This window comes from Cavia porcellus, unplaced genomic scaffold (genome assembly GCF_034190915.1).
Source record: "Cavia porcellus strain 051 isolate PalLab524CR breed Dunkin Hartley unplaced genomic scaffold, mCavPor4.1 scaffold_2, whole genome shotgun sequence".
Lineage (NCBI taxonomy): Eukaryota > Metazoa > Chordata > Mammalia > Rodentia > Caviidae > Cavia > Cavia porcellus.
The window spans coordinates 136729604-136742970 of record NW_026947485.1 but is presented as its reverse complement, the minus strand read 5'-3'; the positions used below and the strand labels follow the sequence as shown (position 1 = coordinate 136742970).

The window sequence follows — 13367 nt, the reverse complement described above, 5'->3', positions numbered from 1 at the left end:
ATTGTAAAGGTGAATCTAAAAGCAAAGTAATGAATTAAAACATCATATTACAGGGAGGAAACAGAGCCCACTTTACCCCTTCACTGAACACAACAGAGTTGACTTTACTCCTTCACCAAAAGATAAACTTGAGGCCTTCACCAAGATAGTGGATGGGCCTTGATGTCAACTGAAGAAAATCATTCACAAAACTTACAAATCCCAGTTTTATTTACATGACAAATTGATGGTATAAATAAAGATCAAAATTAAATAGACTACAGGAAATGGAGAGATCTTTGTAAAAAGGAAGAAGAGCAGGCATTGCAGGGAGGGGAGTAGAATGGGATTAGGAAGGATTGAGATGTGTTATGTACACGTGCCAAGCACTCCTCCCTGAGAATGTGATCATTACGTACTGCAAATGTGTACTGAGACAAATAAATAGCAAAATCTGTATAGCACATGATCTGCTATGCCACTCTCCACTCATTGGGACATGTGTAGTTTAGCATCATAAGTTAGACGGAAAGTTTAGAAACATCAAGATACCTACGTTGCATTCCAACCACGTGTCAAAGAAGGATGAGTGTAACAATATGATGCAGTTGAAATTTATTTTACCACAAGAAAGAACTTCTATTTCTCTCAAAAAAGAATGAGAAGTAATTTTGGTTTACTTTTCTCATTGAATTTTCCAGGATTGCCTATGCATTAGTAACTTAAGTGAGGCATAGGATGCCCCTTTTTATAAACCCATATTATCCTTGTAATTGGTTTATGGATTAGAAAGCATGGGTGAATCATCTACTTACTCCATGCTGCAAACTTAAACTGGTATGTAATATATCCATCAATTGGCTGATCTGTTTGAAGTGGATCCGGAGGAGAACTCTCTTGACAGGACATTCTGTACCTTATGAAATCTAGTAGAACATGCCTTAGAAAGAAACATATGAGAAGAAAAAACTGAAAGGAAAAAGCAACATTTACCATTGCAAGGTGACCATATAAGTAATTATTCATTTCCCTTAAGCAAGACATTAAGAATAAATATTGATTAAAAAGTAATTGTTTAGATTTTATCATATCACCCATACTTTGTTTCTTTAGTGCAGTCATTTAGCAAAACACAGAGCACTGAAAGCTATTCCAAGTATTTTTGAAAAACTGACTTCCAAATATACCCTGGTATTGTCCAAAAAGGAGCAAACTCTGAGACTAATGCAATGATCAGAAATATTCTAGGAAGGAATCTGCCAGCACTGAGAACCAGCCCACTCTGTGACATGCACACCCAACCAGGGAGGTTTTGCATCCTCCCAACGCATGGTGCCTGGGCTCTCAAGGTGAGTACTGGGCTTGTTATCCCCCTCAGGTCCTCTTTTCCCTTTGGACCATTTCAGTGACCTCACTTCAATACTCAGTGCAGCCTTTCTCATCAAGTTTAGCCGAGTTTACGTGAGCAGCAGAAGGTCGTCTCCAATCCAGTCATGCAAGTCGCCCTGCTAAGTACACACTGTGTGAGCACCCTCAGGACTGGAAGCCTCTGTCCTGCTCACCTCTGGCTCTAGTCAGCCCTGTGGATCCCCTTTCACACTACCCTGAAGAGTCGGGAAGGCCAAGTCCTCTGGGACTTCATGGTCCTCATTAGTTCCACATATCTGCCTGAGGAGCCCTACAAGATTAAAAGCCCTTGTAGGACTAGGACCTTAATCTCCTGGGTCCTCAGAATCTGTCTGGTTTATGCACTCACAAGAGAGCAGAGTCTGCTAGGCCTGATGTCCAGCATGGCCCAGTGGGATTCTGAAGGGCCCTCTGTGCCTACCTGAAAAAAAGGGCTCAGCCTTCCCATCCATCCTGCAAAGAAGCATTTCCCATCCTTCCTCTGCTGATTGATCAACTCCTGACCAGCCCTGCTCTCTTTTGCTCACTACAGTGTAATCCCAAGAGGAGGAGCTGGGATGGACAGGTGAGCTCTGACCGGAGCTGTTTCTCTCTCATAACTGAAACCTAGGCTATCTTAGAAAAAAACAGAACAAATCAAAATACACATGTAAGCCAGCATCTGAACATCACTTCTATTACTTTCCCAAATGAGATTATTGCTATTTTAATAGGAATTCTCCCATAGTTGAGTATCAGGAACTGATTTGGAACAGAGAGCATTTATAAATTTTCAATAAAACCAATACTTTCCATTTTCATCATACAGAATAAATGGTTTAAAGCAACCTACTTTAAACTACTGTTACAGTGGAAACAACCATGTTTTGCTATTTATTTAGTCTTATAAAAATCCAATAAGTTAATACATTTAAAACATAATATGAAACCTAATGCTGTCGATGTTAGACAGAATCACTGTCCTGATGATCGATAGAATGTAAACTCTATACAAACACTCTAATTTCACATTTGTTAGTAATAATAAGAAATTAATAGGAGGCTGGGGATTTAGCTCAGCGGCATAAGTGCCTGCCTTGTAAGCAGGCAGTCGTGAGTTCGATCCCTGGTACCGATAAAAAGGAAAAAGACAAAAAAAAAAAAAGAAAAAGAAATTAATATCAGAAAACCAGGATGAAATGATGGTAAGGGACAATGAGTAAAAGTTCTGCTATGGCTTCATTTCATTTTATTAATGAATGTACAGGGCAATGACAGAAGAGGTAAGACCAAAAGAAAAGGGAAACTGAAACTTGAAAATGCTCTTCAGAGACAAAAAGCTACAGCTCCAATTACCTGAATATGTGGGATTGAACCAATAGTTCAGCACATATGTAGACATACACATAAGCACACACATGCCCATGGAACCTAGCAGTCATCACATGAAGAAAAATGTCTTCCTTATTCCAACTTCAGTGGAATTGCAGCTCAAAATTTTGCAATATCTGGTTACTTTCTGAGGGAGAGACCCACTTCAAATGCTTTAGTAAGATCTACACAAGTTTGTGATACATGTCTTTCTTGAAAACTTTATGGGAAAACCTTTAGTAAAATATTCGTGATATGAGCAGGAAATGAAGATAGTTAAAAAGTAGGAAGATATGAAATGAATTAAGGGATGGGAAACATTCACACATATATTTACAGAGGACCAATAAATAATTTTGCATACAAAGAACTGAGACATGGCAGCATGGGCTTCACTTCCTACCTCAAAGTGATCTTACCTTTTATTATAGCGCCTGATAAGATATAGGGGACAAACTGAACACAGCACAGTGTCATAATCTGCATCAGAGAAGGAAAAACTGCTGAACATTAAAGATTCTCACTTCTTGTTCCAGTGGAAAGCTGAAGAAAAATTCAACTAGTGTTATGCTGAGCAGACTGCACCCTAATGTATGCATTCACCAGCGAGCTGGTCATTCTCTAAATCAAACAGCCTTGGGGCTGTAAGAACAGAGAGGGAACAGGGACAAAGAGACAGGACGGGAAAAGAAGGATGGAGACAGAGGGGCAAGAGGAAAGAAACCTACACATCACTTTGGCAGGATAAGTGAGTAAGCAAAGTACTTTGGAAGGGAAAAAGTCTTGACAAGAAAGGCTCCTTTTCATTTTGGATAGAATCTAAGCACAGAATTTCAGTTTTCTATGCTACCCCCCACTACAGTATGAATCAAAAGAGTGACTAAGAATGAAGAGACCATCCAGAAAGAACACTTATTACTGACCTTGGCAGGGATCTTCCGTGGCAGTGGGGATGATTTTCTCAGTGTGGAGATAGAACAGAGGAGAAAGGGTGATGCTCCTGCCCTATGTCTCAGTCAGTTGTTTGCACAGAAATGAGGGTGTCCTTTAAAGCACCTGCAAGCTGACTTTTCATGGGCTTCTCCCCAGAGGCCTCACGCTGGCTGTCCACCTTACCTTCTTGGATCCCAGCGCCTTGGGGACCATGCACTGATTTCACACAAGCAGGCTGCTCTTACAGCACATTGCTCCAAGGAGACAGAGTGGAGAATTTTGGGGCCTTTTAGATTAAACTTGCAGCATCCCTCTCACCATGTACCTCATGACTGGGGCCATGGAATTCACTGCGCATAAGGAGATGGCAATTTACAATCTGCATGCATGATGATCTTTTGGTGTAGTAATATCAGCTAAGTTTTAACTGAGTGGGAACCTAAGAGACACAGTGTCATGACACTGGGATCTTGAATTGGAGTTTCCATGCATTGAGAAGCTCATCACTACATGTGTCAATTTTTAAGCAAAACCGTGTTGTTTCAGCTTGTTGTTCAGCTTCCAAAATGAAACACCTCTGACTGAGTGGGCTGTACAGCATCAACTCCATCTCTCACACTTCTGGAACAAGTCGACCACTATCAGGACAAGGCCGGTTTGGGATCCTCTGAATTTGGTCCTCAGCTGTGTTGGCCCCATCCTGCTGCCTCTCCCTGTGACCCTCTGTGTGTGTTCACCTGTGTGTACACCCTGGTCTCTTCACATGTCCTGGTCATGTAGTCACCTCTTCCACCAAAGTGGCTCCAACACAGAGAAGCCACATGAGATGCCAGGGGTTAGAACCTCAACATTTGAATGAGATTCACCCAGACCATAATATAAATGATAGTCTCTTGCTTTTCAGTTGAATTTGTTTTTTTATAACCACACAAAATACACATGTTAATATGCAACATTTTAAACTAATGTACTAACTCTCCTAGGTCTTTCAACTATTAAAAAGTGTTTGTGGGTTGTGTGGGTGGAAATAAATGGAAAATGATTACCTGACACACATGGGGCCCAAGGAGAAACCACCTTAATGTTAAACATATGAAGGATTTGACTCACTTTAATATATTTTTCTTAAAACTTTACTTCCTCATCCTCTATGCCAGTTTCCTTTAGCTTTATTTAAGCACTAAATGTAAAATGAGAGCTAAGAGAATAACTTTTTTTTCTTTTAGCTCTAGAGGATCAAGCACTCAGATTTTCAACATCAAGGAGGTTGCTAGCTCTAAGATTATGGTGAATTGCTTGGCTTGTTGGTTTTGGTTTCCTCCTCCCTTTTTAATTATTCCCCTTGTTTGTAGTTAGCCGAGATCTTATATAAAAAGAGTTTTCATAAGGAGAGGGAGTCTTGTTGCAGTACAGAAGAGAGGAAGCTTGCTGCAGGACAGATATCCTAACCGTACTATCTGTAGTTTTTTAATGCTCAGGCAGAAAGAATCACATTCTAAAGGGAAGAGTGAAGAGGACCAGAGAAAACCTAGTCTGACCAACCTTACATATTAATCATGATAATTGCTATATATTTTTATAAAATTAAACTGTAAGCATTTGGTCTGTAGCTTCATGGTAGATCACCTGCTTATCATCAGTGAGACCCTAGATTCAAGTCTCAGCTGGACATGGGAGGAGGAAGGTGGGAAGGCAGAAGGATGGGGGAAATAGAAGGTGAGAAGAAGGAAAGACAAGAGAATTTTCTCTTTTACATACTCTCTCTTACTTTGTGTGTGTGTGTGTGTGTGCCAGGAATTCATCTTAGGACCTTGCACTTGCCAGGCAAGTGTTTGTACTACTCTGCTATATCCCCAAAGTCCCAGAGAGTTTTTAAGACAACACAAAACAGTATTTAAGACACAGTAGTTACAAAGTTTCTTTATAATTGAGTGTCTCTGAATATTAATATCACTGTTTTAGGACTGATTATTACTTTTCCTCTTTTGTACACGTCCTCATCCTGACAGGCAATGAAGAGGCTTTAGTATGGTCAATGTCACCTTGGTGACAGAGCTTCTTTCCTTGGGGCCACCTGGTGGCCCTGATGAGCAACCTTCCCACTGTCACTCTTATTAGCCTGGACCCACAGCTCCAAGCCCCCATGTACTTCTTCCTGAAGAACTTGTTCTTGCTGGACATCTCCCTGGTCTCTGCCCCAATCCCAAAGTTCATCCTCAGCAGTCTGCTCCATGACAAGTCCTTTTCCATTCCAGGGTGTGCCTTCCAGCTACTTTTAATGACTTCTTTCTCAGCAGGTGAGATACGTATCCTTACCGCCATGTCCTATGACCACTATATGGCATCTGCTGTCCCCTGCACTATGAGGTCTTCATGAGAAGCAACACATGTGTGCTAATGGCAGGTGTTTCCTGGGCCATGTGGGTCCTCTTTGTAACTGTGTCTGTGTCAACTGGCACATTTTCTGGATTCTTCTGTGGCTCTATTGTGTTCCCAGAATTTTCCTGCAATGCCCAATCATTACTCAAGATCTCCAGCTGTGACATGATCCTTGGTATTCGTCAGTTCTCTGGTTCCACATATGTCATGTAGTTATTTCCTTTCATTCTGTTAAGCAAGATGATGACATTTTGCTGATACTTGCTTTCAATGTACATGTCATTTTTAGAACTATGATCAATTTTACAATATTAGTTCATCTGTCCAAGAGTAGCTGATGTTTTTCCATTTTTCTAATATCCTTTTCTGCTCTTTTTTATGGAAAATGTAATTTTTCTTTTGGGAGTATTTTCTTTCATTACATTATCTCCAATATAATTACTGGGCCATGGAGTGCATAATTTGAATGGTATTATTTTCCTAAAATTATTTTCAGTGAATTTATTTTTGGTTTATAGGAACATTACTCTTCTTTTTGTTTTTATTTGTATCCTGATATTTTGCAGAATACTTTGGTTTTAAGATTTCTCTGGTGGAATTATTTAGATCCTGTATATAAAGAGTTATGATATCTGCAAATAACGATGTTTTGATGTCTACTGTCATTTTCAAATCCTGATAATTTCTTTCTCTTTCCTAGTTGCTCTGTGTAAGTTATACATCTATATAGTACTTACTGATCAGAAGGATATTCTTATGTTTTTCTTCATATTAGTGTGAATATTTTCAGTATTCATCTAGTATGATGTTCACAGTGGGTTTTTCATAAATGTCTCTCATCATTCGAGAACAAAATCCTTCCTTGCCAATTATTAAGAATTTTACCTTGAAATGATATTTTGGTATATTACATGTATCTATTTATGTATATTGAATAATACCTAGGCTGACACTGTGTTGATCATAACATATGGTGTTTTTAATGATTTGTTTTATTGTGTTCGTATTTGTTGAGGATTCTTGTAATTATATTTATTAAAAATGTAGTTACATTTTTTGTTAATTTTTTTCTGAATTTGGTATAAAAATAATGCTTCAAGAAATGAATTTGTTAATGTTACTTCACTTTTAATTTTGTATGCTAGTTTGATGGTGTTGACATCAATTTCTGCCAGAAGTTTTTATGTAATTCAATAATGAATTCACTGGGTCCTGGATTTTTATTGGTAGGTAGCTTTTAAAATACAATTTAAATTTCAGATCCAGGTTTATATATCTTCCTGATTCAGTTTTAGTAATTTATATGTATCTAAGAATCCATTTTTATTCTGATGTTTACAAAGATAAAATTTTTTGAGAGAGTTATTTATAATACTCTGGATTTCAAAAGAATTTCATCCTTTTCATTTCTGATTATGTTGACTTGTGTGTTTTCTTCTTTTGGTTCTTGAGAAAGAAGACAAAAAGCATAAAATGGAAAAAGCACAGGCTGTTACTGGTACAAGGAAACACTGATACCCATACGGAGAAGTTTGGAAGAAGAATTCGATCTCACCCTGTACAAAAATCAATTCAGAACATAATTCCCAAATCCTTGAAATTTGGGAAGAAAGCATAAGGCAAATATTTGATGTCCTAGATACTGACAAGACTGCCTAAGTGACACTTGAATAGCCCAGAAAGCCATAGAACCATGAAATGAGCTTGCATCCTGATGAAAATCAGCACAGAAAGGCAGCGATCTAAAGGGTGCAGAGAGAAGCTAAAGAAAGTAGCAGAAAATTGTGGATGTAGAAGACTTATTTATTTCATCGGTATAAGAAAGTTAAAAAGATTCAGGAGCTGAGGCTTTGGATTTAGCTCAGCGGCTTTAAGCGCCTGCCTTGCATGCAGGCAGTTGTGAGTTCAATCCCTGGTACCGATAAAAAGGAAAAAGACACACACACACACACACACACACACACACACACACACACACACATAGTGAAACTGATAATAAAACTTCAACTCAATGAATCCATGAATTGAAGAGTACGTCCTTCAAAAGAATAAATGGACAAAATTTATTTGATCTAATTTTTGTTGTAATGTCTTGCTGTTTTTGGTACACTGCATGGATGACATAGGTTGAAATCAGTTACTCCAGCATTGTTTCTTTGTGAAAAGTATCTTTGGACATTTGGATGCTTATGTTTTCATATGAACTTTAGTTTTATTTTATCAGTTTTATGTATAATATCATGGAGATCTTGCTAGAGATTGCATTATATGTGTAGACTGCTTTTGGTAACATGGCCACAATAACAATATTAATTCTGCCTATGAACATGTGAGATTCTAGAATCTTCTAATATTTTCTGGTTTCATTTCTTCAGTGTTTCATTATTTTTATTGTGCAAGATGAGTAAAATTCTCACAGGGTTCAATACTACAAAGAATAAAAAAGAATTTCTGGAAATCAAACACAGTGTATAAGGTGAAGAATATTTTTGATGGTTTCACTGACACACTGAGTATGAATGAAGAAACAATAGGGAAAAGAACAATAAATAAAAAAAACCCCAAATCTTCCAGACAAATGAAATAGCTACATAGATATGGATTATGTGTGCTGGGAATGCCTAAAGAAGAAAGTGAAAACAGAATAGCAAAACTAAAATCAGTAATTATAAAGAATGTCCTAGTATTAGTATTATATGCCAAATGGCAAATCTAAGAAAGAAAATAAACTCCATACATAATAACTGCCAAAAATCTATGTCTGCATGAGTCATGTGCAAACTGCAGGAGCATAAATTATTTTTAAAAATTAAGAAAGACTCCATATGGGAGAAAAAAATCACCTCAGAGGATTAGCGATACTGGTCTTCCCCTATGCAGGGAGAATGCAGTGAATGACTTAAAGAATGGAGGGGAAAATGTACCAACTTGAAAGTCTGTGTCTAGAAAAATTATCATTTAAAAGTAAACATAAATGAAAAATAAAGACCTCTTCAAACACGAATTGTACTATTTTTCAGTAACAGAAATTATGTGATATTGTCACACATAGATGCAACCTAGAACAAGAAAATTCAAGGTTCATAATGTAGATTGGTAACTACTGAAGATTGCAAATGAGAGAAGGGGAGGCAGGCAGCTAACAGAGATTCCCGCGAGGTGGGAGAAGCCTGTGACTTCTTCGTGATGCACAGCATGGTGGGGACAGCTAATGAATCAACACTGAAAAGTTCTGTACCATGTTGCTAAGAAATGAAATTTTAAGTGTTCTTCTCACACGAACATTGAATATTTGAACTGTCAGTCAGCTTCATTTGATTGTGTGCATTAAATCCTAACTTTAGAGTTAACATATATACAATGGAAATTTGTTAATTTATAAAAATGCAATGGAAATTTGTTAATTTATAAAAATGCTGAAGAGATTAAACACTGAATAGCTTGAAAAGCATTTCACTTATTTTCTTAATTTCATTGCAACTATACATGTGTGCATATCATCTGAAATTTACATCATCTGAGTGTTCCAAAATTTGGCTCCAGGTGAAATGTCTGAGCCTTACTCTACATTATGCAGGACATCAATGTTTTATTTATGAACTCATTAAAATATTTTTTATTTATTTTAACTTTGATTAATAAACATTGGTATTATATGATGTTTACATTCATTGTGTGGAGTTATTGCTTATGTATAAGATGTCTCAGTTTTTTACATCTCCTTCTCTTCTACTATTCCTGTCTCTAAATCCCCTTTGTCTCTGAAAAGTTCTCCCTGTTTCATTTACCTGGCTTCCATTTTGCTCTTTACTTATATTTTGGATTTCTCATATAAGAGAAGTCATGTGATTCTTATGATTGGATATCTGCTTTCCTTCCCTTTAATAGTATGGGCTCAAGGTGCATCCATCTTTCTGCAAATGAATTAAGTTAAATTTCCTCATGGCGGAGTAACACTCCCTGAGAGCCCTCAGGTCTTCTCTTTGTGTGGAGTGGAGAGAACACTGACCCTTATGGACAGTACTTGGGGAAACGCTAATAGTCCCCAGGTGACAGAAGCTGTTCCAGGCTCTAGGCAGATGAAATCATAACACTTCTCACCTGAGAGACCGCTGCCCTTGCATTTCCCCCGAGGTCAGGCCACTGAGAGCTAGAGACACCTCAAAAAGGTGAGGAATGTGTACTTATTCATAGCGAGGACCCTGAATTAGGTGGTGGCACAGCAATGACTTGTCTTCTCTTCTGTATTAATAACTAAGCTCAGTATGTTGTCACACATGGTTTTCCTGAATTGAAAAATTTAATGAACATTCAACTAAAAAGAATACCTTCTTGAAAATTGACAAAATAGAGCAAATCATGTGAGTACACTCAGAGACAACCTCCTGTCTTCCTCTACAGGATGGAGGGGAGGGCCCCTGACTACAAAGAAGCACTGTTACCATTTGAGCACCAGCAGTCAGATGCAGAATCCTGGGAGCATCACGTGGTTTTCAGACATCTAAGAAGTTATAACTGCAAAATGTAAGACCAATAAAAGTCTATATGGTTTAATTTTATTGTTAATATTTTTATTAATTAAGAATTTACTTTCTTGAATTCATTCTTTTTTCAAGCTCTATATGGCAGAATAACATGAAATCTAATTGCTAAGTCATCATTACATCATTCTGGTATTTTATACAAAGTTCCGACACCAACGTGATTCTGCTATCCCTATGTCTTTCTTTTATAATGATTGTAAAACAGGCCAAGGTATACCCTTTTTATAATAATAATGGACTTCACTTTTTTATGAATAAACAGTACAATTATTTTCTTAAGAACTAGGAAAAATTTGAAAATATTTCCAGCAAATGAATTATTTTCTTAAATTACAAAAGTAGTTATATATCTTTCAGATATCTTTCAGGATCTTTTGGATTGTGGAACAAATTTTTAAATGTACAAATTAGTTTTTATTACTCATAGAGACACAGCAAAACATTTAATGCCATTCAGGAATTACTACTCAGAACTTCATGATGGATAAAATTAAGTACCCCAGCCATACGGGAACTGCTCAGTGGTTGGAACATGGGACATAGGGATTCTATGACACAGAGGTCGTCCCTTCTTAGCTGTGTCCACTGCACCCCTCACGGAGCATTTGCAGTGAGGCACACACCTGGACCCTGATTCATGATAAAGTTTCATGATTCAAGCTCTCACAGAGATTCAAAGCAGGGAACATACAGAGAGGAAGTCAAGCACCTTTGCATTTCTTTCAGATACGGTTTGCTTTTTGATACAGGACATAAGTCTCTATCTTACAGAATTTACCTATATAATATTAAAATGTGTTTTACATATGAAGAACAGTTTCATGATGGCTAAAATAATTGAACATATTTAATGCTTCTTGAGATATGTTGATACTAAAAAGATGTGATTGCACTGACTGGGGTTGCTTTTCCTCTCAACAGAGATTTCTTACTTCTTTTGATGTGTACTTGTCCAACTGTTCCTAATCAAAGTGGGAAATCAGGATGAAATGATTTTTAAACTAGCCAAAGACTGTGAAATTTAATTTCTGTAAAAGTAAGATAGGTTACTTTCCAACTTCTGCTTTGTGCTCTAGATGTAGGTTTACTCACACAAAATCCATTCAGTCTTCCACTAGCATTGTCCATGAAGCTACCATAGTGGGCAGCACTGGCTCACGCCATGGTGCTGGGCACATCAATGAAACATGACTGGTGGACTCATCTGGTCGACAGCATCTCCAATGTCCCCTTCCTCCTATGAACTCTAACCTGTGACCTCCTCAGAGACAGCAATAATGATCTTTCACACAATAACTTAAAGACTTGAAAGTGTATAAAATCTATACCTCAATGATTTTTTATTAATAAAATTGTAGATTACTACGATATTTACACTGAAGAATTATCTTGAAAATCAAATGGAACATGCCTTCTGATATGTCAGTCATGTTTTTGATAGGGATAAATCGCTTTTATTAGGGATCAATAAAACAACAAATAAGTGAAAGACAATATTCCATCCTTAACTCCTTAGTAATCTACCATCATCTGCTGATGTTGGTGATTCCAGATCAAGGCAGATGTGGTATGGATCGAGAAAACCAAACCGTGGTGACAGAGTTCATTCTCCTGGGATTCCCGGGCTCTCCCTCCCTCAGGCTCACACTCTTTTTCACCTTCCTCACTGTGTACCTGCTTTCCCTCATTGGAAACGCCCTCATCATCTTCCTTGTTCTCATGGATTCCACACTGCAGACACCCATGTACGTCTTCCTAGGGAACCTGTCCTTCTTAGAGATCTGGTACACCACGGCCACCGTGCCTAAGTTGCTGGACACCTGCATGTCCATAGTCGTCACCATCTCTGTTCCTGGATGCATTGCCCAGTTCTACTTCTTCTTCTCCATGGGAGCCACAGAGTGCATCCTGCTGGCCGTGATGGCCTATGATCGGTACGTGGCCATCTGCAGCCCTCTGCGCTACTCGCTTCTCATGAATGCTCAGATCTGTCTCAAGTTTTCAGCTGGGTCCTGGGTTGGAGGCTTCTTTGCCCCTTTTCCGGTTACCATACTCATCTCTCAATTAAACTTTTGTGGCCCCCAGAAGATCAACCATTTCTTCTGTGACTCAGACCCCATTTGTAAAGTCTCCTGCTCAGACACATTTTTTGTGGAGTCCTTGGGCTACACATGCACCTCAGTCGTGATTCTAAGCTCTTTCCTTCTCACTGTGTCCTCTTATGGCAATATTGTGGCTACAGTAGTCAGGCTGTCTTCCCGAGAAGCTCAGAAGAAAACTTTTTCCACCTGTGCCTCCCATCTGACTGTAGTAACCATCTACTACGGCACCATTATCTTTGCGTATGTCCACCCTCCAGCCAAGTACAACTTCACCATTGGTAAAGTGGTCTCCGTGTTCTACTGCGTGGTCACCCCTCTTTTAAACCCTCTAATTTATACCCTGAGGAACAAGGAGGTGAAGAAAGCTTTCAGGAAATTTATAACAAAAGGGACACTTTTCTTGAATAAAGACATCAAAAAGTTTTGAGAAATTCACAGCAAAAAACCAACCACAGTAAGTATTAAAACTTCTTTTAAAAGATTAGTAGTGGAAACTACTTAATAAGATTTATGAGATTTAATATGCTAACATTGTGCGATTTGGTTCTGAATTTTACTCAAGTGCTAGTCTATATCTACTCTCTGGGAATATCTTAATATAATGCCACAAGAGTCTAAGGTTAATAACCCATAGTCCTTGTCCACAAGCCATTCACAATGGGAAATAGCTGGT

At 38.1% G+C, this 13367-nt stretch overlaps 1 protein-coding gene across 1 annotated transcript; it reads left to right on the top strand.

Annotated features, from left to right (window-relative positions):
• Positions 1-12161: 12161 nt before the first annotated feature.
• LOC100733468 (olfactory receptor 6B1-like) lies at positions 12162-13121 on the top strand. The gene has a single exon (XM_003479436.1). The coding sequence runs from the start codon at positions 12162-12164 to the stop codon at positions 13119-13121; it is 960 nt and encodes a 319-aa protein (XP_003479484.1).
• Positions 13122-13367: the final 246 nt, after the last annotated feature.

Bases quoted from the DNA above. Each gene is read 5' to 3' on its own strand.
- LOC100733468 (XM_003479436.1), top strand. From the start codon at position 12,162: ATGGATCGAGAAAACCAAACCGTGGTGACAGAGTTCATTCTCCTGGGA.